The 26,844-nt window shown below is 42.7% G+C and overlaps 2 protein-coding genes across 2 annotated transcripts; one reads left to right on the forward strand and one right to left on the reverse strand.

Moving 5' to 3' along the window:
- The first annotated feature begins 305 nt into the window (after positions 1 to 305).
- LOC121730649 (intraflagellar transport protein 74 homolog) lies at positions 306 to 11,363 on the forward strand. The gene is made up of 11 exons (XM_042119789.1): positions 306 to 465; positions 3,087 to 3,210; positions 3,461 to 3,704; positions 3,889 to 4,085; positions 4,174 to 4,350; positions 6,908 to 7,033; positions 7,136 to 7,237; positions 7,333 to 7,626; positions 7,701 to 7,815; positions 10,855 to 10,964; positions 11,097 to 11,363. Exons 1-11 carry the CDS (start codon positions 377 to 379, stop codon positions 11,310 to 11,312), a joined length of 1,794 nt encoding a protein of 597 aa, XP_041975723.1. The 5' UTR covers positions 306 to 376; the 3' UTR covers positions 11,313 to 11,363.
- A 473-nt stretch (positions 11,364 to 11,836) lies between these two features.
- LOC121730592 (leucine-rich PPR motif-containing protein, mitochondrial) lies at positions 11,837 to 26,563 on the reverse strand. The gene is made up of 16 exons (XM_042119702.1): positions 26,376 to 26,563; positions 25,958 to 26,290; positions 25,422 to 25,578; positions 25,192 to 25,301; positions 24,316 to 24,547; positions 23,869 to 24,075; positions 23,162 to 23,375; positions 22,544 to 22,756; positions 20,102 to 20,319; positions 19,866 to 20,024; positions 19,386 to 19,544; positions 17,937 to 18,151; positions 16,597 to 16,776; positions 14,774 to 15,023; positions 12,428 to 12,650; positions 11,837 to 12,289 (listed from the first exon to the last, which is right to left on the reverse strand). The coding sequence occupies exons 1-16, from the start codon at positions 26,477 to 26,479 to the stop codon at positions 12,126 to 12,128; spliced, it is 3,138 nt and encodes a 1,045-aa protein (XP_041975636.1). The 5' UTR covers positions 26,480 to 26,563; the 3' UTR covers positions 11,837 to 12,125.
- Between the last annotated feature and the right edge of the window lie 281 nt (positions 26,564 to 26,844).

Genomic DNA, 26,844 nt, shown 5'->3' on the forward strand with positions numbered 1-26,844 from the left:
TACAGTATTTTTTTTATAAATTTTGCCAATTAAAATATGACACTGCGTAAGAGGCGCGCGCGTGCTCCACGAGTCAGTGCGCAGCAACTGAACGCGCGGCGGAGTGACACCCCCCTGCTATAACCACAACGCGTTGTGAGCCATTTTTTCGCTCACTGAGCGTTTTCGGTCTTTGAGCGTAACATAATATAGAATATACATAAGTTACTTTATGACGGCCTGAGTAACTTGTCGGTCACCATGGCAACTGTCAAGCCCAACGCGGACGTCCCCAGCCCATGTCACCGCACGCGTCGCCCCGGCAACCAGCAAACAACACGTCCATTGCGCGTGTTCTGTGTGCGACGTGGTCGGAGGACAGCGGGCGCCGACCGGTATGGATCAGTGCGAGGAGCGGGGCTCGGCGCGACCGGTGTCCAGGCGCGGCTACCGCGAGTACACCAACAGCGGCTCCGACATGTCCAGGTACCGACTGCGTCCTACCCACGTCACTATTCGTCTCGTCTGTCTTAGATACACCCTTCTGCGTTATTACGCAGAAGGGTGTGGTATTCCACGTACCGTAACTACAATACCTTTACCCTTAAATACTGAATGTGTGGCCTTCGACTCCTCTATCTGATTTTAGAACTAGTGGTTTCATAATTAAAATTATTACACTGATAACCTTTAATTATTAATACATTAATTAGATTCAAAGATTCAAAGACTTTATTAGCATCTAAGTATAGTATACAATATACAAACTCAGCACCTTGTACAGGCGGTTGCTTATAAAATAGTACTTGACAAATATTTTGTTGTAATTTGTTAACTACTTACATAAGTAACATAATATGATGTATTATTCGTTTCTTAATTTCATATAATAATATAAACAATTACAATAGTACATGAATGAAAGTACTTAATATATTTTATGAACATTATTTTTTAGACCTTAATTAATCTTCTTTAGAAAAGAATTCTTCTAGCGAGTAGACACATTTTTCAGTTAGGTAGCTTTTTAATTTTCTCGTAAATGATAAGTAATAGTTTTGTTTCATTTTTAATTGCACCTGGGAGGTCATTAAATATTTTAACTGACTTGACGTAGTATGGGCTTTCGTTTAGCATTTTAATTCTGGAGTAAGTATGGTAAATGTAGTCTGTTTTTGTGTCGTGTGTTAATGTCATGTGTATCTTTAACTTTATAAAGTAATCGAAATTTTTGAAAACAAATTAAATTGATGTAAGTGTAAGTAATTTGTATTTAATGAAATATGGCCTGCAGCTGTCTCTTTTTTTTATTTGTGCTATTATTCTTACGCATTTTTTTTGTAAAATAAAGAGTTCGTGGCTGTTTACGCTGTTCCCCCACAGTATGATCCCGTATCGCAGCCAGGAGTACGCATAAGCATAGTATGTGTGTGTGCTGTGTGGTTTGTGTGTCTGTAATTATTATTTTTAACACCTGTATCTGTGAAAGTAGATATTTATTTCATATTTGCATAATAGCTAGCTCTGGGCTCACAACAAACCTTTAAATACAGTTACTTAAAACAATGTATTAAACCTAACGTTGCTATAAGTCATATAATTATTATGTAAGTACTTACTACGCACGAGGTTCTTGTACTTATAATGGCTATGACGATTATTATCAAAGACTTCAATACTTATGTTTTAAACTCTTTATTATTCCATGTTACGTACAAAATGCTCTTAATATTCCATAATCATGCATTTAAGACTTTAATGTTTCTTGAAGATTGATTTTAGCCTGCCATCTTTTCCGTACGTCAACGGCATCTGCCTCCATTTTCCCCGACCGGATGTATTCTATACAATTGTATCACTAGAATCAATCTCCCGGAAATCAAAACATCTACCATTACATTTAACATCCTGTAATCACGAAATATGTAGTTATTGATACCGAGATAATCAAATATATCATTTAGGTTTAACGGAAATTATTACATAAACTAAACATAAAGCTTACACGATATAGATCGATAATATTGTGAAAAATCTATCAGGCATGTCAGACTTCAGATTAAAATGGAGTACTTCCCTAATCGTCGATTTAAGTCTATGCCAAAAGCTGTACTACAAAATATTCACAAGTCGCTATTTCCTGTATATTATAAGTCATATAAGTAACTCTTTTAGTTATATTGGTCATAATATAATTCTTATGACCAATATAATATTATATAACTTACCTATGTCGTGATACCAATGAAAACAATACTATGTTTGACACAATATTGTAGTAAGAGGTAAAATCAAACTTACGGCCGTTCCCAATATTTGATCTATCTCTGGTTTTGCTCTACTAGAGACAAGGGCGTCGCCAGCCGATGGCACAGGGGGGGGGGGGGCAAGTTGACTTTACCTACTACAATTCATACTTTTCTCATTCTCTACGAATGAGAAAAGTAGGTATGTAAAGTCGACAGCACATGAAGGTTTTCCACTTGTACTACGAGCCTTCGATTTTAAAAACAGTATCTTAGTACTATATAAATATATATTCTGTGACAGTACAGAGTCTAATGTGTAAAGCTACGAGCACGAGCTCTTGACTATGCAATAAAAAACTTGTAAATAAGTTATAATAACATTGTATTTTTTTTTAATTATCAGATTTTAATTTATGGTGGTCGTTGTTTGCATTATACTATTTGGCAACTTTTTTAGAATCTCTAGGGGGAGGGGGGGGGGCAGCTGCCCCATTTTGCCCCCCCCCCCCCTCCCCCCTGGCGACGCCCTTGACTAGAGATAGGAATAGCTCACATTAGACATTCTAATGTCAATTGTGAGCTATTCCTATCTCTAGTAAGGTAAAACCAGAGATAGATCAAATATTGGGAACGGCCGTTAGTGTACTTAATGGATATTAGCTTAATTTTACTGTAAATCTAACATACATAATATTATAGAAAAGCTTATGCATGATATCATTATGTAATATTATCATTCGAAAACTGTTATTAATAGTACGTCGTTAATTTTTTATTATTTAACTATCTAGACTTTACTACCAAAAATAGGCAAACATCGATTATCATGAAAAAACTAAAGATGTCCGGCGCTTGCAGAAGTGGCAGCGTGCGGCCGGGATCGGCGTACCGCGGCCCGTCGCGGCTGGCGACCGCCGGCTTCGGTCCCGCGCCCCCCACCGCCCCCGCCACCCGACAGGCCGCTGCCACTGGATTCCCCATGGTATTTGAAATTGGATGATTGTTATACAGGGTGCATTAAACCTTCCTGCCTAATTTTTTCCAGGGCTTAGGCATAATTAGGAGAGTCCATTTAACCAAAAAAAATGGGTGTTGCTTTTTATTAATGACATATTTTAATTTGGCAGGAAGGGTTAATTGCACCCTGTATACAACATGATACAACCAAAACAACCCTTTTCAAAGCAGGTCGGGAGGTCTAAAGAATATCAGTAAAATAGTATCATATTCAGGTGGACCGGCCTATAACGCAGCAGGGGATATCGGGGGCGCGCGCTAGCACGGCGCGGGGCGGGGCGCGGCGGGCGCGGCAGCTGCACGACCGCCGCTACTGGGAGGAGCTGCTGCAGCTACGGGCGCGGGACACGCGCGCCGAGATCGCGCGACTCGCCGAGCGCGCCGCCGCCGGCGAGCGCGAGCGTTCCGCGCGCAAGCACTACGAGAAACGCGTCCGCGAGCTGGCGCACGAGTTGACGGGTGAGCGAACCTCCACTTTAAATCACAGGGAGGAAAGTTAGAAGATCGATGTTGTCGAGGAGATCGTCGATGCACTCTGAGATAGTTCTTAAAATATTAAATTGTGTCTCTGAGCCGAAGTAACTATTTTAGTTACGTAGCATCATAGAGAAAAAATTAACTACTTAGTAATCTGTGTCGGTAGATCTCCAGGGCAGACTGGCCGACTACAACACGGCGATCAGGATAGCGAGCGGCGAGGCAAGCGCCGCGGCGGTGGAGGAGCAGGCGCGGGAGCTGGCCGCGACCAACGCCGGGATGCAGCGCGACCTCGAGCACCTGCTCCTCGACAAGCAGAGGAAGGAGAACCAGCTGCGCCAGCTCCGGGACCAGACGGACGAGGTACCGATCACGATCGAGAATATTCTATAATAATACTCGTACCATAATATTTTATATCAAAGTAAGTAACTAGCACGATAATTTTCAGGAGCGATCGACGATATCGAAGCTGTTATCCGAGATGTCGGCGCAGGAGAGGGAGCAGTACGACCGGCTGGAGCGCGCGGCGGTGGCGCTGCGGGACGACGTCGACCGCGCCCGGACTCATATCGATCGTCTGCGGAGGGAGAAGGATGAATTCATTAAGGACATCTCCGGTTCACAGGTACGCGACTCGTCGTTTACGAGCATCCGCGGATAGAGCGGATTTTAAAATAGCTCATATTAAAGCTATCTTTAATTAAAGAGAATCCGTCATATTTTTGGTCATTTATTAAATCCATTTAATCCAATAGCAACGAAATACCAGATCAAATATTTTTTTTAAATAATCAGACAAATAATAAAACATTTACAATTTAAATAATCAGTCAATTATTAATCAGCCAAATATTTTATTCTTCATCACCTTGGTCGTCAAAAATGCTGTCCACTGTCCACATGTTAACACATGATATTTTTTTAACACTTCGATGAAACTTTGCTCTTAAATTTTTTAAGGCGCGAATAAAAATTAGAAATTCGTAAATCTCTGGTATGAGACGCGATTCACAAAAAATAAAAATATTGTAGTATAAAGACCAAATATACCAAAGTATTTTTTGTGGTTACCGCCACAAATCCATTTCGACAGGAGTATTTCCTGCAAATGGAAGTCACAAAAATGGAGATCTAAGTGATGTAAGTAATTATAGACCGGTTTCTATATTATCAGCCTGCCTCCTGCCACTTAATAAGTATATCGAACGAGATTGCAGAGATCTCGACCATCTCGACCATTCGGGATCTGGGTGTTAAGCTGGACAGCAAATTAGATTTTCGGGATCACATTGATTGTATAATTTATACGTGGGAGAGCCATGCTTCGGCACGAATGGGCCGGCTCGACCGGAGAAATACCAGGTTCTCACAGAAAACCGGCGTGAAACAGCGCTTGCGCTGTGTTTCGCCGAGTGAGTGAGTTTACCGGAGGCCCAATTCCCTTCCATATCATCCCCAATTCCCTTCCCTTCCCATCCCTACCCTCCCCTATTACCTTCTATTCTATTCTATTCTATATCTATTCTTAAAAGGCCGGCAACGCACCTGCAGCTCTTCTGATGCTGCGAGTGTCCATGGGCGACGGATGTTGCTTTCCATCAGGTGACCCGTTTGCTCGTTTGCCCCCTTATTTCATAAAAAAAAAAAAAAACCGGCCAAGTGCGAGTTGGACTCGCCCATGAAGGGTTCCGCAGCAGCAATAAGTTTTATTTTTATGAAATTAAGAGGTTTTTAAATTATTTACATATTTCAGTTGATTTAATGAAAGTTAAATTAAGGTTTACCATTCATGACGTATAAAAAAAACTACTGGCTAGATCTCGTTCGAACCAATTTTTGTTGGTAGTTTTTGTTGTAATGTACATCATATATTTATTTTAGACTTATCATGCCCCTACTTTAGAAGTTAGGGGGGGGGGGGGGGGGGCACATTTTACCACTAACCAAAAATGATAATATTAGAAACCTCAATATGATGTTTAAAGACCTATCCAAAGATACCCCACACGCATAGGTTAAATGATTTTTTTTTGTTTCAGTTGTATCTATGGGGACCCCTAAAATCTTAAAGCGATTAACAGACTACTTCTACTTACCAAGTTTCAATAGTATAGCTCTTATAGTTTCGGAGAAAAGTGGCTGTGACATACGGACGGACAGACAGACATGACGAATCTATAAGGGTTCCGTTTTTTGCCACTTGGCTACGGAACCCTAAAAAGGAACACATTTGGCTGGATTCGTAATCCGTCAAACCAAATTCTTTAATGACTGTGGGATTCCGATTATTCTTTACGACTGCTACTCGTACGTTAGAGCGATTCTTGAGCATTGCTGTCAAATTTGGTGCCCATCTTATGCAGTACACATTGCTGCGATATACACTGCGAATCGAAAGACTTCAGAAACAGTTTTGTACCACATATCTTATGCACATAATCTTTGTCAAAAATTACCTTCTTGCGAGTCCCGGCTACAATATTTCGAACTTACAACATTAGAAAATAGACGACTAATTGCTGATAAAGTCTACCTATCCAAACTAGTCAATGGTAAGCTAGATGCTCCTTCCCTTACGAACAAATTGCAATTTGCTGTCCCACTACCAGGTACTCGTCAGCATAATATGAAAACTTTTAGTTTGTCCTTATCTCGGACCAACTACTGTCAGCACTCACCAGTCACCACTGTACATGTACTGTGTATGTGTTCAGCTTATAACAGAGTCAGCAATGATATAGATATTAGATATATTTAGCGCATCAATTCGTTGTTTAAAATTACGTCTATTGCAGAATTTTAAAAAATATTATAATTATATGTACTTAACTATATTTTTTGTTACATACTATCTACAGAGGTCTTGATCGACTAGGCACTTGGTGCAGGTCGACAAGAACTCTGTCGGTATTGTGGCCAATTTTAATTGAATATTATTTTATATTAGCATGCTATGTTCACATCAAGAAGGTCTTACACAATTGTTATATTATATAGTATATGCAAATATTTTGTTAAATTTTAAGTGTTAGGCTAGTTTTGTTAAAACCTTTAATACAATAAAATAAAAATAGTAGAGAAATGTTGCAAAAGCAGCTCCGAGCGGCGAGCGGAATACTGACCACCGGCAAGTGGCAAGATAATATATAACTAAGATTTTCAACATTATCGTTTATTTGCAGATAAAATTGCATCTACTCGAATTACATGGAAAACTCGCAGCCGCGGAGGAGAAACGGGACACTATAAGAAACGAAATAAACGACCGACTGGACCCGCAGGAGGAGCGAGAGAAGCTGCTCGGGCAAGTGAGTACCCGCGATCGCCCCTCGCGCTTCTCGCAGTGTGTCTACTGTGTAATGTATTTCGCCTTCGATACAGTATACAAGTGAAGTGTCTCTCGTGTCAAGGTTCGCGAGGACAACGCCGCCATCGCGTCGCTCGACGGCAGCGCCGCCAATCTGAAGGAGCAGATCGAAAAAGTACAGGAGCTCATAGAGCAGGCCGAGCAGGTACGCCCGGCGCGGCATCGCCGACCGCCGACCACCGACCGCTTTCGACGACCTTCGACCTTCTCCACATTTATTATGTACCCGATCGTTTTTAGGATTTGGAGGAGGGGAATTCCGAGCGCCACCAGAAATACCGGGAGTTGAAGAAGAGGGAGGAGACGATGGACGGCTTCATGTCGACGTACGACGAGAACCTAAGGAGGGAGCACGAGAACATCGAGCGGCTGGAGAGGGACATCGTGTTCGCGTTGGAGCACACCAGCTCCAACATAGATTTAGATCTGGGCGAGATCGACGCGCTCAAGGAGAGGGAGGGGTTCGACGAAAGCAAGAAAACTGTCGAAACCCTTCGAAGAGACTACGAAAGATATCAGAGCAACTTGAGAAAGGTGAGCGAGATTACTCATACTCGGTTTGGAAGTGACCGATGCGAACGATATCTATACAAGGATATTCGTCGCAGGCCGAGGCGACGCGGGAGCGCCTCGCCGCGGAGCTGCAGACCCTGCCCGAGCGCAGCCGCGCCATGCGGGACGAGCTGGCCGTGCTCGCCGACCTCGACAAGCTCAGGGACGACGGTATGACCTCACAGATATCAAATAAAATTACCCTAGATTGCTAACCTACTTTGATCGAATTTTCACCTACTGAGCGCTTTTAGGCACTGGATGGCGCTTTTAGGACTCAGCATTGGCTTATTTATTTTATTTATTTATAAATTCTTTATTTGCATTATAAACAATATAAAATAACAAAAAACAACATTAGGCAAGGAACATAGCAAATAGGCTTATAACTTCTATTAGAGTGGGTTGCACCAACTTACTTTAAATATAACTGTAATTTTAACTATAACTACAATACAAAATGTCAAATCTTTGGTTAGTCAAAAATGGACGCCATATTTAACCATAACCTTGAGGTCGACGAGGTTTTAAATGCACGTGTCGAAAAAAGGAACTAACACTGTCATCATACAAAAACGCCATTTTTGACAGTTCTCCTTTACCAGTAGCGCACGTGGGCGGGGCACGTTCATTTCAAGCCTTGTCGGACCAGCTGTCATCTGTCCAATTTTGTGGTCAAAGTTAAGGTTAAAACTTCGATAGTTAACTTAAAAGTTTATCTTACGCAGTGGTATACACTTTTGAATTTCATGAATATAATTATTAATTAATAATAATACATATTATACAGTACTTATTATGATCGTATAATATACACGCCGGCAAAATTAGAGGAACATTAAAAAAAAATATTTTTTTGTAAATTGTTCGCTGTTTTTATATATTTATTTATTTAATATTTAAAGATGATGATATAACTTTTCTAAATTTAGGGCATAAAAACGTGAAAAATAGAAAAAAACCAAAAATTAAGAAAATCTTTGAAATTTCAGTAGTAAGTTTTTAAGTTAAATTCTCCATTTTTAGTAAAGAAATGCCATGTTAAAACCGTGTAATGCCTTCTATGGATCTCAAGAGGGCCTGAATACGCCATTCCATGCTTGCATTTTGATTGTCAATCATTTCCTGTGGGATATTCTCCTACTCCTGTGTCCAGTAGCGCCAAGTCGAGCTCCTGGACACATTTTGGAGCTGGAGTTTTAACTCGTACCGTTCACCCATTGATGTGCCACACGTCCTCAATCGGATCCACATCCGTAGACCGTGCTGGGCTACTCCAGCATCATTTAGGTACTAATGCCCGATTTTTCTACTCTATGTACGCGCATAAAATTGAAATTACTGCCTAAAACTGTGTAAAAGGCACAACATGCAGTTTCAGGATGTCTGTGCTATAGCCCTGTACTGTCAAAGTATCATCATTAACAATCATTAGCTCTGTGCGGGCTCCAAATCATATGCCACCCCAAACCATTACGAAGCCTGCATGATAGGCCACTGGCCACTGTTTCCGTTAAGTTTGATGGCCTATGGCGTTCCTTATGATTTACCCACATTCTTTATCGCCTGTCAACAAAATTTACACATAATTTGCTCCTATCACTGTACAGCACACGATTTCACTCACCGGTCAAATTTTGATGTTCACGCGCAAACTTAGCCTGGCTCTTTGGTGTCCTGTCTCTAGTTTTGGTACCCTTGCTGGCACTTTTGAGTTTATTTTAACTTCTTTGAGTCTTCTTCTTACTGTAAAATCACTTACACGTACATATCGGACCTATTACGACAGGTTTCGTGTCTGCAAAGCAGTTTGAGGTCGATGATTTCACAAACCCTTACAAAACGTTCATCCTGAACCATTGTCACCCGATGTCTGCCTTGTTCTCGTCTCCGAACGGAAAATCAAGTCTCTCTGTAGCGTTGAAAGTTACGATGGACCACGCAAGCCGATACACCTAAGGCCTGACTGAGCGAACGGTAGGTGTGACCTTTCTCTATCGTGGTTACAGCTCTAGCTGTATTAGATGCTGGGAAATCATTAATTTTGTATCTAAGCAATGTGTTCTTCCAAAAACCAAACAATGAAATGAGCTGGCATACCTCGCACTCCGCTAAAAACGCTATTCTTATCAGAAACACTTACCTACAACTTAAATAATCGAAAAACGCTTATTGGGCATAATTGCAATAAAAACCTGTCAACTTGCCAGTTTTGTTCAATATTTTATTTCTTAAATGAGCTTAGAAACTATAAAAAAACCGGTCAAGTGCGAGTTGGACTCGCCCATGAAGGGTTCCGCAGCAGCAATAAGGTTTATTTTTATGAAATTAAGAGGTTTTTGATTTATTTGCATATTTCAGTTGATTTAATGAAAGTTAAATTAAGGTTTACCATTTATGACGTATAAAAAAACTACTGGCTAGATCTCGTTCGAACCAATTTTCGTTGGTAGTTTTTGTAGTAATGTATATCATATATTTTTTTTTGATTTATCATGCCCCTACTTTAGAAGTTAGAGGGGGGGGGGGGGACATTTTACCACTTTGGAAGAGTGTCTCTCGGAAACTATTCAGATTAGAAAAAAATGATATTAGAAACTTCAATATGATTTTTGAAGACCTATCTATAGATACCCCACACTTATAGGTTAGATGAAATTTTTTTTTGTTTCAGTTGTATCTATGATGACTCCTAAAATTTTTAATAATTTATCCATTTTTGTATCAAAATCTTATTGCGGTTCACAGACTACATCTACTTACCAAGTTTCAATAGTATAGCTCTTATAATGTCGGAGAAAAGTTGCTGTGACATACGGACGGACAGACAGACAGACAGACAGACATGACGAATCTATAAGGGTTCCGTTTTTGCCATTTGGCTACGGAACCCTAAAAAAGGATTTCACACAGCCCGACCCACTTGAGTTCAAGTTGTAGCCCTTCTTACCTATGTTCCGCTAATTTTGCCGGTGTGTATAATTACAGTCAAACTACTTCTGGGACAAGAGGGGTTAGTGCGAGTTTTATTCGATCATACGCATCGAGCACGTTAACGCGAATTTATATGGAATCAAAGCAGCGCCATCTACTGGCTAACGTGGATACTGCTTTGATCCCATATAATTCGCGTAAACGTGCTCGATGCGTATAATCGAATAAAACTCGCACTAACCCCTCAGGTATATGTGGAAATGTAAACTTTTCCAGGCGAAATCGAGAAAAAGAGTTTGGAGAGCTCGGCGCGGCTACTGCGGGAGAAGCTGGCGCCCACCAGGAGCGCCGTGCGCGAGGCCGCCGCCAAGCTCGACCGACTGCAGGCGAGTATACGTTACATGGTGATATGCTATTCGATTGAATGAGTAGTACGTTCATTGAATTAGAGGTATACGATCCGAAGCCTACGGAGCGTGTCTTGTGCTACCGAGCTTATGACGCGGTGTGTCGGGCAGGCGGGGCTGGCGGGTGACGCCACGTACGCGCGGCTGAGCGGGCTGGAGGAGCGGCTGGCGCGGCTGGCGGAGCGGCGCGGCGTGCTGCGGAACGACGTGGCGTCCGCCGCCGTCGCCGCGCGCTACGAGCCTCTGCGCGCTGACGCGCTGCGCCGCCTCGCTGCCCTCAACGACCGCCTCGTCGCCGACGCGAGGTCGGCCGCCCCGCCCTACTGACCAGGACCGGTAGCGCGAGCGTCTTCGTGTGTGATACTCGGAGGCGGTATTTAAAATAAATATATTTGATGCTAAATTTGGTTTGTTTCGTTTTCTCCCGTTAATCCTTCCCGGTGACAGTCCACGTGTAGGAGAAATAAGCGGAGCGAAGCTCGTATGACGCGTGTGTTACAAAAAATGTGATAAATGAAAAACGTTGGACTGATTTTGTGCAAACACAATATTTAAACCATCTACTGAATAGGCCGAACGAAGCCGGCGGCGCCGTGTGTAAACAGCCTAAACGTTCGGTTTAGATAGGTGAGCCTGTTCTTCAGTTATAAAATTACAACGAAAACTGAAAAGTGGTATTGACTTTTATTTAAAGAGATTATATTTTAATTATATTTATCAGAGTAAATATGACTGTTATAAATATTTTTAGCCCACTTGTACTAAATCACAAGTCACAATCGACACATCTCTAGTAATGAGCTCATCACTCCTCGACGTCTAAACGATGTTGCAAATTCAAAACTAAATCGAAAACAATAAATATTTATTGTAGTAGTTAATATCACAGATTCTACGAACTTAACAGAATGAACTTATTTTAATAACTCGCAGTGCGTCACTGTCAATACCGGTCGATACCGGCACAGCGCGCCCGAGCCGCGTCTCGACCGAGTCGCGACCGCTACTCGTCGGGGAAAATTACCTGCGTTTCTAGGGCATCGAATCGATTGCCACTAGAGCGCTGTTTCAATACCTTAATATTATATTACTAGCGGCGACAAAAACTCTCGTTCGGAACACGGTAGATGGGTCGCCACCCTAGGAGGCGGCGGTCGTCTGTCGCACGAGGCCCGGCGGCGGCGGGGCGTGGTTGGCGTCGCACAGCGCGCGCAGCGTCCGCGACAGTCGCGGCGACGGCGGCACGTCGCGCTCCTGCAGCTCCCGCCATAGCTCCAGCGCCGCCGACACGTCGTCCTCCCGCTCTGCACGAGTTCATATTTTATTTCGTTTTACTGATATACATTTACAAATATCTCATCACACCGGAGCTGCCGCTGAGCACGAACTAGGCCATATCGTTAGCGTTTCGCATCCGGCGGGCATCCCAGTGGTCAACTCACGGTAGACGTCCATGAGCAGCTCGTAGAGGTGCGCGAGGTCGAGGCGGCGCAGGCCGCGCGCGGCGTCCGCGAGGGTGCGCAGCGGGCGCGCGCGGCGCTCGTCCGCCCAGCGCGCGCACTGCCGCGCCAGCGCCGCGCCGGGGAACGTGAACGTGGGGTCCAGCAGCAGCCGCCGCAGCGTGCTCGCATGCCCCACCTCCGCCAGCGCGGCCAGCACCGATATCTGCTCGTTACGATTATATAGGAGGAATAAGGCTCTACTCACATTAGGGCGCGTCAAGTTTTTAGCCGAAGCATATTCATCTCTATTGTTCAATATTATTATTGCTGTACAAATTTCTGCTATGAAAATATGGAAGCGCCGACGCGCGCCAGCACATTTTAGTAGCAGGAATTTGTACTTAAATAATGAAAAAAAAAGATGAACGCGACGCGCAAATCGCGACGCTTTGACTGCGTCCCAGTGTGCGTTGACCCTAACAATAAAAGACAGTTATTCGTTTTATAAGATTGTTATGATATTTTAGAGGAAATCAAGCAAACAATTTTGTTTCTTCTGTTTACCGAGAAAATAGTTCGCTCGTTTTTGTTGTATATTAACACCCGGTTTCTGAAAGGCAGATCAACACTAAAATTAACTAATCGCCTGTTATATCTCTTGTCAAGTAACAATTGGATTGCTAGAAGCACGGTTAGTTATAGTTTGTGCGTTCTAAGATGATATGGGTGACAGTTTTCATGTTCCTTGCTACGGGTTCTTTTTACAAGAAAACAAAAAAAAACAAAATGTAATAAATTATATTCCATCTACAAAAATAAATGTTTCCTATAGGAAGCATCTTTTCATTTTTATTCATTTACAATTATAATTGTAAATGAATAAAAATGAAAAGATGCTAAATGCTAACTTATTAATAAAAATTATAAATATTAACTGTGAAATAGGAGTATAAAATTATTATTGTTGCGAAAACATTTGAAAAATGTGATATGCATGAAACGGAACTTATGTCAATAGAGATAGACTCGGTTGAATCGAAATCATTCCTCATCACCTTGATGAGTGGCAGTCTTCCACAGTGCGTTTTTCGCGTAACTTTCTGCCGCGCACTGTAAAACTCTGGAATGAACTGTCACCAGCAGTATTTCCAGACCTATACGACCTGCAAACCTTCAAGAAAAAAGCGTATTCCCTCTTAAAAGGCCGGCAACGCACCTGCAGCTCTTCTGATGTTGCGAGTGTCCATGGGCGATGGTAGTTGCTTACCATCAGGTGACCCGTTTGTTCGTTTGCCCCCTTATTTAATAAAAAAAAATCAAATCGATAAAAAAAGGCGGCCATCTTAAATCGCCGGCACCAGTGAAATGTCAGTACGAAATCGATAATTTCGATTGCAATTCCTTTACGAAGTGATTCGATATTTTTAAACTATCGATTAATTTTTGTTAGGTAACTTCCCTACAATTGTCAATTATAATGTGTCACGCATATCATCATAAAACGCACAAACTATAGTTTAATTTGATCAGCGCGTCAGTTGACAGCAGATGTTCAATTTGACTCGAAAATGATATGTCAACCGCCATTTTGGGTTTCCGAAACGCTTGTCAAGCCGTGATTATAGATTAAAGGTTTGTCAAAAGCTGTGTCAACTAATCGGTAATTGTGGGTGAATTAACTTATGAATTCAATTGATTTTTTATGTGAATCTACATTTTCTCTTTTAACCTATGTTACTATAAGAAACACATTTATTATGAAGTTTTTAATAAAAAATCGTAAGAAATACGTCGATTATGCAAATAAAATGTTCTATTTGCAATACTCGTTTTATTTGCAAAAAATGTATTTTATAATCAATTTCATTTCTATAATGAAGAAGAATTTAGTATTCGATATCGTCTGAAAAATTGAAATTCGGAATTCTGACAAATGAACGAAAATAAACAAATCGCTTGTCAAATCAAAATGATCACAGATTAGTTAATTTTCGTCTGATCAATGTTTCAAAAAGTATCAGATTTGAAATTCCCAGAACATTTTTGAAAGCAATGACAGTCTGCAATTCCTTCTTTTAACATTTAATTTGCATTTTTGATAGTTAATAGTGAAGCAATGAACGAAAACAAACAAATCGCTAGTGAAATTAAAATGATCATAGATTAGTTAATTTTCGGCTGATCAATGTAACAGAAACTGACATCCATGCTAAATTAATAGCAGTGTTAGTTGATCAGTGATTTGACAGGCTTTTCAGAAACCGGGGGTAAGTATATCGTAATAATCTAATATTTATTTTGTACGAAATTTGAAACCAAAAAGGGAGAGAACTCAATGACAATGACCTGTGCCCCGGCGCCGTGTAACCGGCGGTCGATGTCAAGCACGGCCCGCACGAGGTCAGCGAGCCCCCCCTCCCCGCCGCCCGCCGCGCCGCCCGCCGCGTCGCCCTCCGCCCGCTCGCCCAGTGCGCGGGCGGCGGCGCGCTCGCCCAGCGCCGTGAGCAGCACGCACAGCACCTCGTGCTTGAGCGGCGTCTTGTTGTACTGCTCCGCCAGGCTCGCCAGCTCCCGCACCGCGCCCGCCAAGTCGTCCCTAAGACAGTTGCGTCGTTTTAATTTAGATCAACATTTGCAACAGGAAGGGAGGCTGAGCGGTGTACTCGAAAACTGTTCGGAACGGCGACGCCGACGGTTCTCCAGAGTAGGGACATTTTGTTTAAAATCAATAAAAGAAACAGAAAACCATCAAAGGAAATTGGTTTTACGTTACTATACGGTCTCTATCGACCTCGTCATATCTGATCGATTACTGTTTAAAGTAGGGAACTAGTGTTACGAATGTTGAAATAACTTTTAATTATAGTAGTTTTTTTTTTGCAACACTTGAATAATAATAATTATTATTTATTATTAATAGTGACTGAAATTTAAAATATAAAAGCATGTATTTCTGTAAAATTAAATTAGTAAAATTTTATGGAACTATTTGTATAAATTATAAAAGCATGTATTTCTGTAAAATTAAATTAGTAAAATTTTATGGAACTATTAGTTTTTAAGTAAAAATTGTATTATATTAAGCTAATTTAAAAAAACTGTTTGTTTCCTAAATAAAGTAAAATAAAATAAAATTATTAGTACCGACGACGTGACTTTGTCAATATAAAAACTTTATTTTGCGATGCAAAACGTTGTAGTACAGGATATGTTAATGTATAACACTTAATTGAAGTATTTTTATGTTCTAAACGTAGTATTTCGTAGAAATATTTATTAAGAAAGTATCCGCATCGTATTTTACTATCAACTTCTTTCACAGTACATATACGCTCTCTTCTTGAAGATTTGCAGGTCGTAATGGTCCATAAATACTGCTGGTGACAGTTCGTTCCAGAGTTTTAGCGTGTTTACACACGGCGCCGCAGCGGCAGCGTTTTCCGCCGCCACGGCGCCCGCAGAACCTGTCTCCACCGCAGATTCTGCAGCGCGATCATGGGTCCGACTAGTCTCATATTATGTCTGTTGAAAATGACCCATAGAAATACCCTTGTGAGTATGCAGCGGCGCCGCCGAAGTGGCAGTGCCGCTGCCGCTGCGGCGCGTGTGTAAACACGCTTACAATGCACGGAAGAAAGTTACGCAATTAAAGCACGGAAGACTGCCATTCATCTTCGCTTGTTTTCGCGACACTACTTTTGTGTCACGGTTTCACCACAAAAGGAAACATTCCGCACTTGTTTACGCGAATCGGGTAAGGAACTTTCTGGAACTCGTCTCGGCCTATATAAATAGCCGCAGGTAAACGAGCCAGTCATTCAGTTCAGTTCGAGCGACCGTCAAGGCGACTTCGGAGTGAAAACAAGTATTCAATAGTTAGTGAACCAGTGAAACCTACGACTTGGCTACGACCTAGGACAGTGATAATTCTTAGTGTTTTGTACCTAGTGCTTTGTGTTAGACCTGGTGCTAGTGAATAAATTCAAAATTCAAGAGAGTCAGCAGGTCTTTCTATCCAAATCCTTCGAACCCTAGCACGTAACACTATTATTGTATTTATTCCCTCAGTGACGACCTTTTTAGAAGTCAAATCGTACTAGTAGTACAGTAGGTACAGACTACAGAGCATACCCCGGCTTACGGTACCTCGCAGCACGTGGAGGTCTCACCTGTTGAGATGCGCGCGGACAATGGGCGCGAGCAGCGCGGTGTCAGCGCGGCAGTACCCGCCGGTGGTGAGCGTCCGCAGCGCGCGGCGCACGTCCGCCGCCCCCGTCCCCTCCGCCGCAGCCACCGCCTCCAGCAGCCGCCGGCAGTTGCCCGCCACGCCCGCCCCGCCCCGTACCACCCTGCACACACACACATACATACACGTCGTCGTCCTACAACAGGCAGGAGTCGTTTCTCCTAACTAAAACGATATCTTTGTCCCGAATGTTGTCATTTGGGTTTGTGTGTATTAGTTAAATTCCGCATTTTTATTCGCATTATAATTAGCGGACTTTCTTTATAAAATAAGGGGGCAAACGAGCAAACTAGGCCTTTTAAGAGGGAATAGGGTAATAGGGGTGGGTAGAGAAGGGAATAGGGGAGGGTAGGGAAGGAAATAGGAGAGGATAGGGAAGGGAAAAGGGTAGGGGATTGGGCCTCCGGTAAACTCACTCACTCGGCTATTTCAAGCCGGTATTCTGTGAGCCCGGTATTTCTCCGGTCGAGCCGGCTCATTCGTGCCGAAGCATGGCTCTCCCACGTCAAAACTCTCTCTCTCGGTATTTATCGACTTTTTTAATATAGGGTTTTCCAATAGGGACTTGACAATTTTGAATTTTGAGTTTGTGGACGCACCCTTTCACTTAACATCGAATTGTCACTGTCAGTTTATTCAGTAGACATAAACTTTGGAGCTGTGTCAAGTCGTTGGATAAGCCGACGACGTTGGAAGACCTCAAAGCCAACATTTAACGCGAAATTACCGAAATGTGTAGCCGAGCCATAGAAAATTGGGTTCAAAGAATCACCGCAGCTGCAAACGTGTCTGCGGTGGCCACATGAGCGAAGTCGAGTTCCATTCAAAAATGTTTTCATTATACTTCAACTCGATACTAAAATTATTGAAAAATCTCAAATAGTTCTAATTTTATTTTGAAAAAAAGTTGTCAAGTCCTTATTGAAAACCCCCTTATCATGAGTAAAAACTTTAAGTTAGCCCTCTCGTCTTATATTAAAACTACTCTTTAATCGAGCTGGAAATTGTCCTAGAGAAATTAAAAATAAACAGGCACATATTGTGTTGTGTGAGGGTCCTGGCACAGTCCCATATGTATGCAGATACGTGTAGCGCTACGATAGTGCAATTTTTGTGTGTGTTGTGTGTCGGGCGATGGCACTGTCGTTTCATATTTTGTGATCACAAAACTCAATTAGCCGTATATGTAGCATAGCTGAGCTCGAGTACGTTTTTATATTGCCAATAATAGTGTTTTCGAGTGGGCAGGAGGGGGGTGGTCACCTGGTGCGGGCGTGATCGTCGAGCAGGCGCAGCGCGTCGTCGAGGCGGTGGTGGCGCACCGCGAGCGCGGCCAGGTCCAGCAGCTTGTGCTCGTCCAGCGTGAAGTTGGGTGCGGCGCGGCGCAGCTCCGCCAGCGCCAGCTCCGCCGCGTCCAGCTCACCCACCCGCACGTGCAGCTCCACGATCGCCGCCCGCATGCCCGCCGACAGCTCCACCTGGTGCGTCGACAGTTTTACGTTCATTGATTACTCCTTAATTACTAAGCAGAATTACAACGATATTTATGTCTAAAATAGAATGCGTCCCGCATTATTGTTTGAATTTGAAAATTTCCGGAGACTCGCCCCTCACCCATTTACGTGGTAGAGCCATGCTTCGGCACGAATGGGCCGGCTCGACCGGAGAAATACCACGGGCTCACAGAAAACCAGCGTGAAACAGCGCTTGCGCTGTGTTTCGCCGAGTTAGTGAGTTAACCGGAGGCCCAATTCCCTACCCTTCCATTCCCTACCCTTCCCTATTCCCTTCGTTACCTCCCCTACCCTGTAATCCTATTCCCTCTTAAAAGGCCGGCAACGCACCTGCAGTTCTTTTGATGTTGCGTGTGTCCATGGGCGACGGAAGTTGCTTTCCATCAAGTGACCCGTTTGCTCGTTTGCCCCCTTATTTCATTTAAAAAAAACCCCGATAGCTTTCTTACACCCGGTTTCCAGATTTTTCGACAGGGCTTTGCCTATTCATAAACGTCATTGATTGGTAAATATTTTGACATTATGCATTAGCCAGTCACAATCATTTGTAGGTGATAAACTCAAATCAAAATTTCAGAAACCGGCCATAGGCAATTAAAATATTGTTTATTTATTTATTTTACGTGTTAGGGTTCGAAGGATTTGGAGAGAAAGACCTGCTGACCCTTGAAGACTTTATTTACTAGTATTAAGTCCAACACTAAGCACTATGTCCAAACACTAAGCACTAGGTCACACAAAGCACTATCACTGTCCTAGGTCGTAGCCAAGTCGTAGGTTCCACTAGAATCACTTTTTGATCACTTGTTTCTCACTTCGAAGTCGCCTTGATGATGGCTCGTATCGAACTAAATTACCGGCCCGTCTGCCTGCGACTATTTATACGGTCGAGAGTCGAGACGAATTCTGGAAAGTTCCATTCTTGATCGTACCTAATTCGCGTAAACAAGTTTGGAATGTTTCTATAAAATACGCGCATATTGTAATCGTACACCTAGCGTCATCTAGTATCGAGTAGGGGATTTATGTTGTCTGTGTTCCCTCGATAAGTTTCGCTGGTTTGACGTTAGATGGCACTACGTGTCCGTATCCGTAACAATATTTACACTAGAAGTAACCGTGTGAGGTCTCGCTACTCGTCTCCGTCTTACATATCGAAAACGTCATATTGAGTACGGAGACGGCGACTAGTACGTACCCCCTCGGCGCGACACTTGTCGGCGACGCGGCGCGCGGCGGGCAGGTCGGCGCGGCGCACGTGGCGCTGCAGCAGGCGCCGCAGCACGCCGCGCGTGTTCAGCCCCTTCGCCTCCAGCTCGCGCAGGTGGCTCTCCAGGCCCGCCTCGTCCATGTCCCTCTGTCGACACGACCACGAGACGATCACTCCCTCCACCTCTAGCCCGCGTAGCCGAGACGTTCGAAATTGACGTAATACGAGTCGAATATCGACTTTATTCTATCGAAAGCTTACGTCGATTTCGCTCATTTTGATCGGCGATTCTATAAAGAAGCGATAAAGAAAACAAAGGGTCGGATGACTCCCGACCTTTTGACGTTCGAACTACGATAGTATCCCCCGAACGCTATTCAGACTACGAATACGGACATGGATAATCCGACTCTAACTTCTTTATGTAAAAAAGTTAGCATCGGGTTTTAGGGCGGGCGGCGTGCTCACAGGGTGGGGGACGCGGTGGGCGAGCGTGACGTCGTCGGGTCGGGCGGGGTCGGTGATGGCGGCGAGCGCGGCGGGCAGCGGCGCGGGGCAGCGCGGCACCCGCGACAGGCAGTACTCCGCCGCCGACGACGATATCCGCAGCTTCGTCGACTCCAACGCCTGCTCAAAAACAATACTATAATATTATATGACGAGAACGGTTTCGTATCCGCTCCTACCTACTGATATATCAGTACCTCGACCACGGCCGTCAGTTTGTTCACGTCGAAGCCCCTCCTCTGTCGGACGAGCTCGCACAGGAAGCGGCCCACCCAGTCCTGGGCAGGGTCGCGCGCCTTCTCCGTGACGTCCTCCAGCAGGTGCACCGCGTGGCGCGCGTCGCTGGCACCGCCGTAGCCCGCCGCCAGCGCCTTCACAAGCACCTCCGCGTCCACCTTCGCCGAGAATATCTCGCCTGGAAACGTCGACGACGTGGTCATGTCCCGGCCCGAGCCAAAATCAGAAAAAAAACTCCGCCCGGCTATATAAGTCTCGGAGGCCGGGGCGGGTCTGACAGTTCCGAAACCGTCGTCACGGTAATAGTACCATCTATTTCGTACTTTGTCTCGCCCGTTTCTTAGAGAATGCATGGCTCTATCTCATAATTATTTCATATTCATTTTTTTGTTTTAATGTGAGCTCATTATACTCTGCTCATTAAAGTATTTTTCAAAGTGGTTTCTGTATTCGAAACACTTCATTTAAGATAAAATGCCGCTCAGTATAAAAAATAAATTTGTCAAATATTAAAAAAAAATGGAGGACGTAATGTTCACACTCAAACAAATATTATGGAGCTTATAGCTATTAGCAGGTCGCTCAAATATTATGGAGCTGCTCGTTCTGAATTTTAAGTAACTCAAATAAATAATTTGTAAGTTGCTGTTCTTCTCGTCACAGTCAGTCGCTCAAATAGTAATTCTGTAACCCAAATTTATTAATTTTGACACTTAAAACTGTAATTTACATTCATTCGATTAAATACTACCCATTTTTAATCAGCAGCCCAAAAATAAAGTTTCATATTAGAAACATTTTTTTTTCTTTATTTAGAACACATACAGTCATAATATAATAAAGCACTGTTACATATAAGACATATACAATAAAAAGACCTAAAGGTTCTTAACTTATTAGAACTTTATTTTTTTAGTTTTCCCCTTTTTGTGGTTCCTTATACAAAGGGTAAAAACGGGACCCTATTTAAGCAAACGTAATTAACTTTCATGTTTTTAACTTAAAAAATTACGGACTTTCATTCAAACTCTCAACCCTAATTTCAGTCTCTTAGGGGTAGAATTTCCAGAAACGTTTAAATACGTATCCATTCACTTTTAATCAGTAGCCCAAAAATAAAGTTTCATGTTTCTAACTTAAGAAATGATGGACTTTCAATCAAACTTTCAACCCCTATTTCACCCCCTTCGGGTAAAATTACCAAAATTTCTTCCTTAGTGGGTGTCTACTTAATAAAACAACCCTATTCACCACATGTCGTGGCTGTAACCTTAACAGTTTTTCTCAGCGATGATGAATCAGTCAGTCAGGACATGTTATTTCATAAGTATAGATAAAAACGATTATTGTGAGTTAATCTTGAAAGATAGACATGTACTATCACAGAAAATTTTTAGGTCATGTAGGAAGATCGCAGACGTCACACTTTTTGTGTGATCGAGTCGAGACTCGATCACACAAAAAGTGTGACATCTGCGATCTCCCTTAAAGTGGAATAATTCTTTCATACATATTTTTTGGGTATCTTGGACCGTTTTTGCAGCGCACGCAACGAAAGCTCTCAAAGATGAATAATTTTCCCCGCTTTTTCCTCATTTTCCTCTGTTTCTTCGCTCCTAAAAGTCACAGCGTGATCTTATACAACCTATAGCCTTCCTCGATAAATTGGCTATCTAACACTGAAAGAATTTTTCAAATCGGACCAGTAGTTCCTGAGATTAGCGCGTTCAAACAAACTCTTCAGAATTATAATATTATTATAATATTATAAGTATAGATGCCTCCAGCCGCGCGTAGGTAAACCTGCGATTTGGCTGCCCGTCTTTAAGCATTTTAAAATTAAATTTGTCTACTTTATGTTTCATTTAGTTTTGTTTTATTTGCGCCTCGATTGAGATGTATGTACTATCAGAGAAGTTGATTCCGATGCAAATCGGGGACCTAAGTAGTTTGGTCGCGTTACGTCAAACCCAGCTGACAGATCACAATTAACATTGAATTGACATATTCGACCAAATAACGTCGGTCTGTCAATTGCATAGGAATCAACTTCCTCGATGGTACTTTATTATAAAAAAATTTAAAATCCGCAATATAGTGTAATGCTTAATTAAAAATGTATTTAAGAAACATGGGGAATACAAATGTACTTTAAAACTTATTTTTGAGTGAAGAAATCGCGCAGTCGTTATTGAAAAACTACACACAGTCCGAACGTCACGGTCTACACACCGGGCGAATACCGAGTATACCGACATCGAGACGCGCGCTCCGGCCGTTTGTACGAGGACGTAAAGCTGATAGATAACACATATTACCGTGCCGTTGTCGTATGGTATCACTTAAAATTTTTTAATCGTTCGTCAAACAGAAACGTCACGTATACGGTATAAAGTTCTCACAGATCTCGCTGGCGGCGCGCACTTGTCCGGCGTGAAGCAGGACGGCGGCGACGGCGGTGACCGCGTCGCCGAGCGCGACGCCGGCCGCCTGCAGCTTGCGCACGAGCGACTGCGGCGCGGCGTGCGACACGTGCGGCAGCGCGTACGTCGCCAGCGTCTCGTGGTCCGCCCGCACACCCATCCGCGCCATCGTCGCCAGCGCGCGCATCACGCCTGCAAATGAGGCACAATGGGAATATGAAACAGGGGCAACTCCTAGCGAGTAGGAGCATTAATAATAATTAGTTAAATTATTATCAATTCATTAATAATTTAATTAGAGGTTGTTGTCTTTAGAATTTATTTATTCGGTTGTCGTTGAGATGCTTTAGTTTGAGTGTGAATCGAATGCTCGAAAGTTTTCAATTCGTCACTCCTTCTCGACTGTCATCTCGACCGAGCGGATTTCCTTGCGGTGGCCGTATTTTATCGATTTTATTGCATTCGTCTCAGAAAATTATGTCATCGAAATTCGCGTACCGTCACCTCAGTCGATCGATAGATATGGGGGAGCTATCTTTATATCTCGAAAACCATCTTGGGCCCAAAAAAAGAAAAACTCGGAACTTCGAGTCATACCTTTCTCCCCGTGCGTTTTGGCGGCCTGCAGCAGGATCGGCCAGAAGTAGTGGGGGCGCAGCGGCAGGTCGAGGCGCGCCATGTGGGTGAGCAGGTCGGTGGCGAGCGGCCCGCGGGCGAGCTGCAGCGCCGCCTCCGCCGCGTTCTGTATGGCGATGGGGTTGCGCCCCGACACCATCAGCGCCTCCGCCACGTCGGCTATCACGCCCGACGGCTGGAAACGCCCCCGCACATTGTACTTCACTGATTACTTAATCACATAGCGCTAGTATTTTAAACGCGGTAGTCCACCTGTGAACTGTCCCTCCACTTTTTCCCTCTTCTAGTGCTCAAAATATTTTGATTGAATTTGGTTTGGGAATCGGAATACTTCGGTTTCCAGAATAGGACGTTCCGAGATCTAGCATCGGGAGGAGTCAAATACTTTATACCAACTATATATCACCCTACATAGATATACGAGTTCTGCTCGTCTTTACCTCACACATTTGGAATAGTGATATGTTGTAGAAATATCATTATCGACTCATGATTTAATAAATATTATTATTAAATCACAAATAACAAAGATATTTAAAATATTTACGTAAAAGAGCATAAAATTTAGTTTTTTATGGAATCGACCGAACGAAAATATTTTTAAATGCAATGAGAGTTCCCGGTGAACATAATTATCGGTCCGCTCCCCCGGGGGGTTCGCGACGCACCAGCCCTGCCTTCACGCAGTCCCGGACGAGGCTCCGGCCGTGCAGACCGCGGTCGTCGCGCGGTCCGAACGCCGGCAGCGGCAGGCACTCGTACAGCGCCAGCGCCGCGCCCGCCCGCCCCGCGAACACCAGCTGCGTCGCCGCCGCCTGCATCACCGGGCTGATGGACGGCCTCCGCAGGGTCTCCTCTGGGAGGTATTTCAGCACCTGCGGTGGACGGTGGGAAGAGGGATTAGGGCAGCTATCGTCGAATTGTGCTTCGCTTCAAAGCCCCTCCGTACTCCGTGAGCGGTACATAAAATATGTCTCGACACACCAGCATGGAGAGAGTTCATTCAAAAAACATAATCTAGCCAGATAGCTTACACAAATACTTTTACTGAATGGAATAAAACTTTATAGTCCCCTCTTATACTCGCCAGTCGCCACTGTATCTAAACAACTCACTTTTGGTATGATGCTGTCACCTTCGACGGCGGCGAGAGTTTTAACGATCTCCATGACGTGCGTTTCACCGAGCTGAATGCCGCTCGCGAGCGCGGCGTCGAGCGTGCTGACCACGAGGTCGTGCTGGCGGGCGGCGGCGTACGCGCGCGCCGCGGCTGTGTACGTGTCCGCCGAGTACTCCAGCCGCAGCGACTTCATCACCGACAGCACCTCCTGCACGCTCTCTATCCTCCTGTAAACACACACAAGTACATAATATAATAAATGATGTAGATCTTTAACATGAAACACATTAAAATTACAATGTATATTTATATATATTTTTTTTTATATTATATCACTCGACAGTTCACATTATAAATTTGTTAATATGTAAACTGTTGAGTGATATAAATAAGACTAAGTTACTGAGTTTTTTATTAAATTCTAAGCAGCCTAGCGATGTAATCTCGGAAGACCCCGAGGCTCATAAAAAATTGTTTTATTGCTCAGTAAACTTGGAACAAATATTTTCAGAATGTCTACCAACGGTTCGGGTTCGAACCCATCGAGAAGAGCCGGTGTAAGAAAATCACATGGTGGCCCTTGTTTAACATTTACCCAGTTTTTTTTTTTCAAAAAAATTGGGTAAATGTTCTTTTAAAATATAAAGTGTGTATATTTTCCACACTATGAGATGAACTGAAGTCATCTCGAGAATGGCTAAACCAATTTGGCTAATTTTAGTCTTGAAATTGTCTTGAATATTTGTAGAAGTCCAGGGAAGACTTGTATTAGGAAGACATTGATACAAAATTCATCAGGTCATCTAGTATACTAGAATATTATCTTGATCTTGGAACTTTGAACTGTAAATAATTTGTGACAACCACCAACCCGGCTTTCCCCTGACCAATTATGAGTGAGTTGAAGACATTCTCGGTGGCAGCTATACCTTGAGTCTTCATGTTGGATATTACCTCTGTAGCTTGATCAATGTCTCCCGCCTGAAATAGCATAGGTTAAATCTAAATCAAAAAGATATACCTACAATATAATAGTACCTACGATAATAGTATTTACGATACATACATGTTGAAGAAAAGTTCTGTATTAGCATAACTCACCTCTCCGAGAGCCCTCAGCATGAGCTCATAGGTGGTAATGTTGGGTATGATCGGTGACATCTCCTGCACAAATGAGCTAACTGTCAGCCACTTCCCATTGTCAATGTACACCTTCAGCAGCTCATTGTAGTGATCCACCGTCAGTTCTGTGTGTGACCTGGATCAGACACAAACATGAAGAATTACAAATACATACATACTAAATATAATATAATATTCAATAAAAATATAATTCCTAACAATTCAATCTTATTTTAATATATAATGATCGTGGAAAATACCAAATAACCAGACACAATAGCTTCTCTATTGTTATCACGGTCACCAGTGACCACTTGGGGCTTGAGACATAAATATTAAAAGTACTAACTGATTTACTTTAAATTACGAGTATGATCTACTTGCAATATAGTTCATTCTTCTTAAAGTTCTTAACAAGTTTGTATAACTTAGAAATAGGTAACACTTTAAATACTTAACAAAAACAAGAGGAGAAACAGTAAGAAAGGATTTTTCGTATAACAATAATGTGTCACCTGATAGTATTCCATATCTGTTCAGCCAAGTCGAGTCGCGTCGCCGGTGCCTCATCGGCTAACAGTTGTGTACAACATCGCAGTAGCAGCAGGCTCTGTTTCTTTGTACAGAAGTTTCCCTCCTTGACCTTACTCATAACTCGCATCAAATCATTTTTATACACTCTGTTCTTTTGGTAAATATCAGTAGAGAGCCCTGCGACAAGTTTCTCTAGAACTTCCTGCGACGAGACGGTCTTGCGTAGATTAGTTTTGTCTTGTACTACAACCGAGGATACTATTGGCCTCGCATTTACCAAGGTTTCGTATAGACTGTATTTATTCCTGGTTCGGCTGAAACATTAAAAATTATATAATACCAAAATGGTATAACTTATTTTAATCAATAAATAGTATAATACAAAAAATATTTTATAACCTTCGATCTTTGCTGTTTATCGAAATGCAATTATTAAAATTATATTTATTAATTTCTAAGACTCTTGTTAATCTCATTAGTTTTATATATCTGTTGGCTAGCATTGTAATACTTTAATAATTATCGGATATGAACGCTAATTTTTTATAAATACAAATTCTAAATAAATTATCTCATATCCGCACTTCTTCACCTCCCACGGACTTGTCAACGTCATTTCTTTTTTTTTTTTTTTTTCATATAATGGCACTTCGGCTATAACCATGGCCAGTGTCGAGTATAATATTATGGCGGGAAAACAATATTCTTTATACATTTTTTTCTATATTATCGTCAGGTCAGTCAGGTCTAAAGTCTAGTCAAAGTCTAAGTATAAAGTCAATATAGTCAAGAAGTCAAGTCGGTCGATTCAGTAAAGTGGTAGGACGCTTTACTGAAACTTTTGATGGAGTTTTGGAGGGAACACAAA

Source organism: Aricia agestis, chromosome 9 (assembly GCF_905147365.1).
Source record: "Aricia agestis chromosome 9, ilAriAges1.1, whole genome shotgun sequence".
Taxonomy (NCBI): Eukaryota; Metazoa; Arthropoda; class Insecta; order Lepidoptera; family Lycaenidae; genus Aricia; species Aricia agestis.

Coding starts and splice junctions, on each gene's coding strand:
- LOC121730649 (XM_042119789.1), top strand. CDS start 377: ATGGATCAGTGCGAGGAGCGGGGCTCGGCGCGACCGGTGTCCAGGCGC. Junction 7,816..10,854: donor CGACAAGCTCAGGGACGACG/GTATGACCTCAC, acceptor AAACTTTTCCAG/GCGAAATCGAGAAAAAGAGT. Junction 10,965..11,096: donor CCAAGCTCGACCGACTGCAG/GCGAGTATACGT, acceptor TGTGTCGGGCAG/GCGGGGCTGGCGGGTGACGC.
- LOC121730592 (XM_042119702.1), bottom strand. CDS start 26,479: ATGCTAGCCAACAGATATATAAAACTAATGAGATTAACAAGAGTCTTA. Junction 23,376..23,868: donor ACTGCGTGAAGGCAGGGCTG/GTGCGTCGCGAA, acceptor GGGCGTTTCCAG/CCGTCGGGCGTGATAGCCGA. Junction 18,152..19,385: donor ACAAGTGTCGCGCCGAGGGG/GTACGTACTAGT, acceptor TCGACGCACCAG/GTGGAGCTGTCGGCGGGCAT.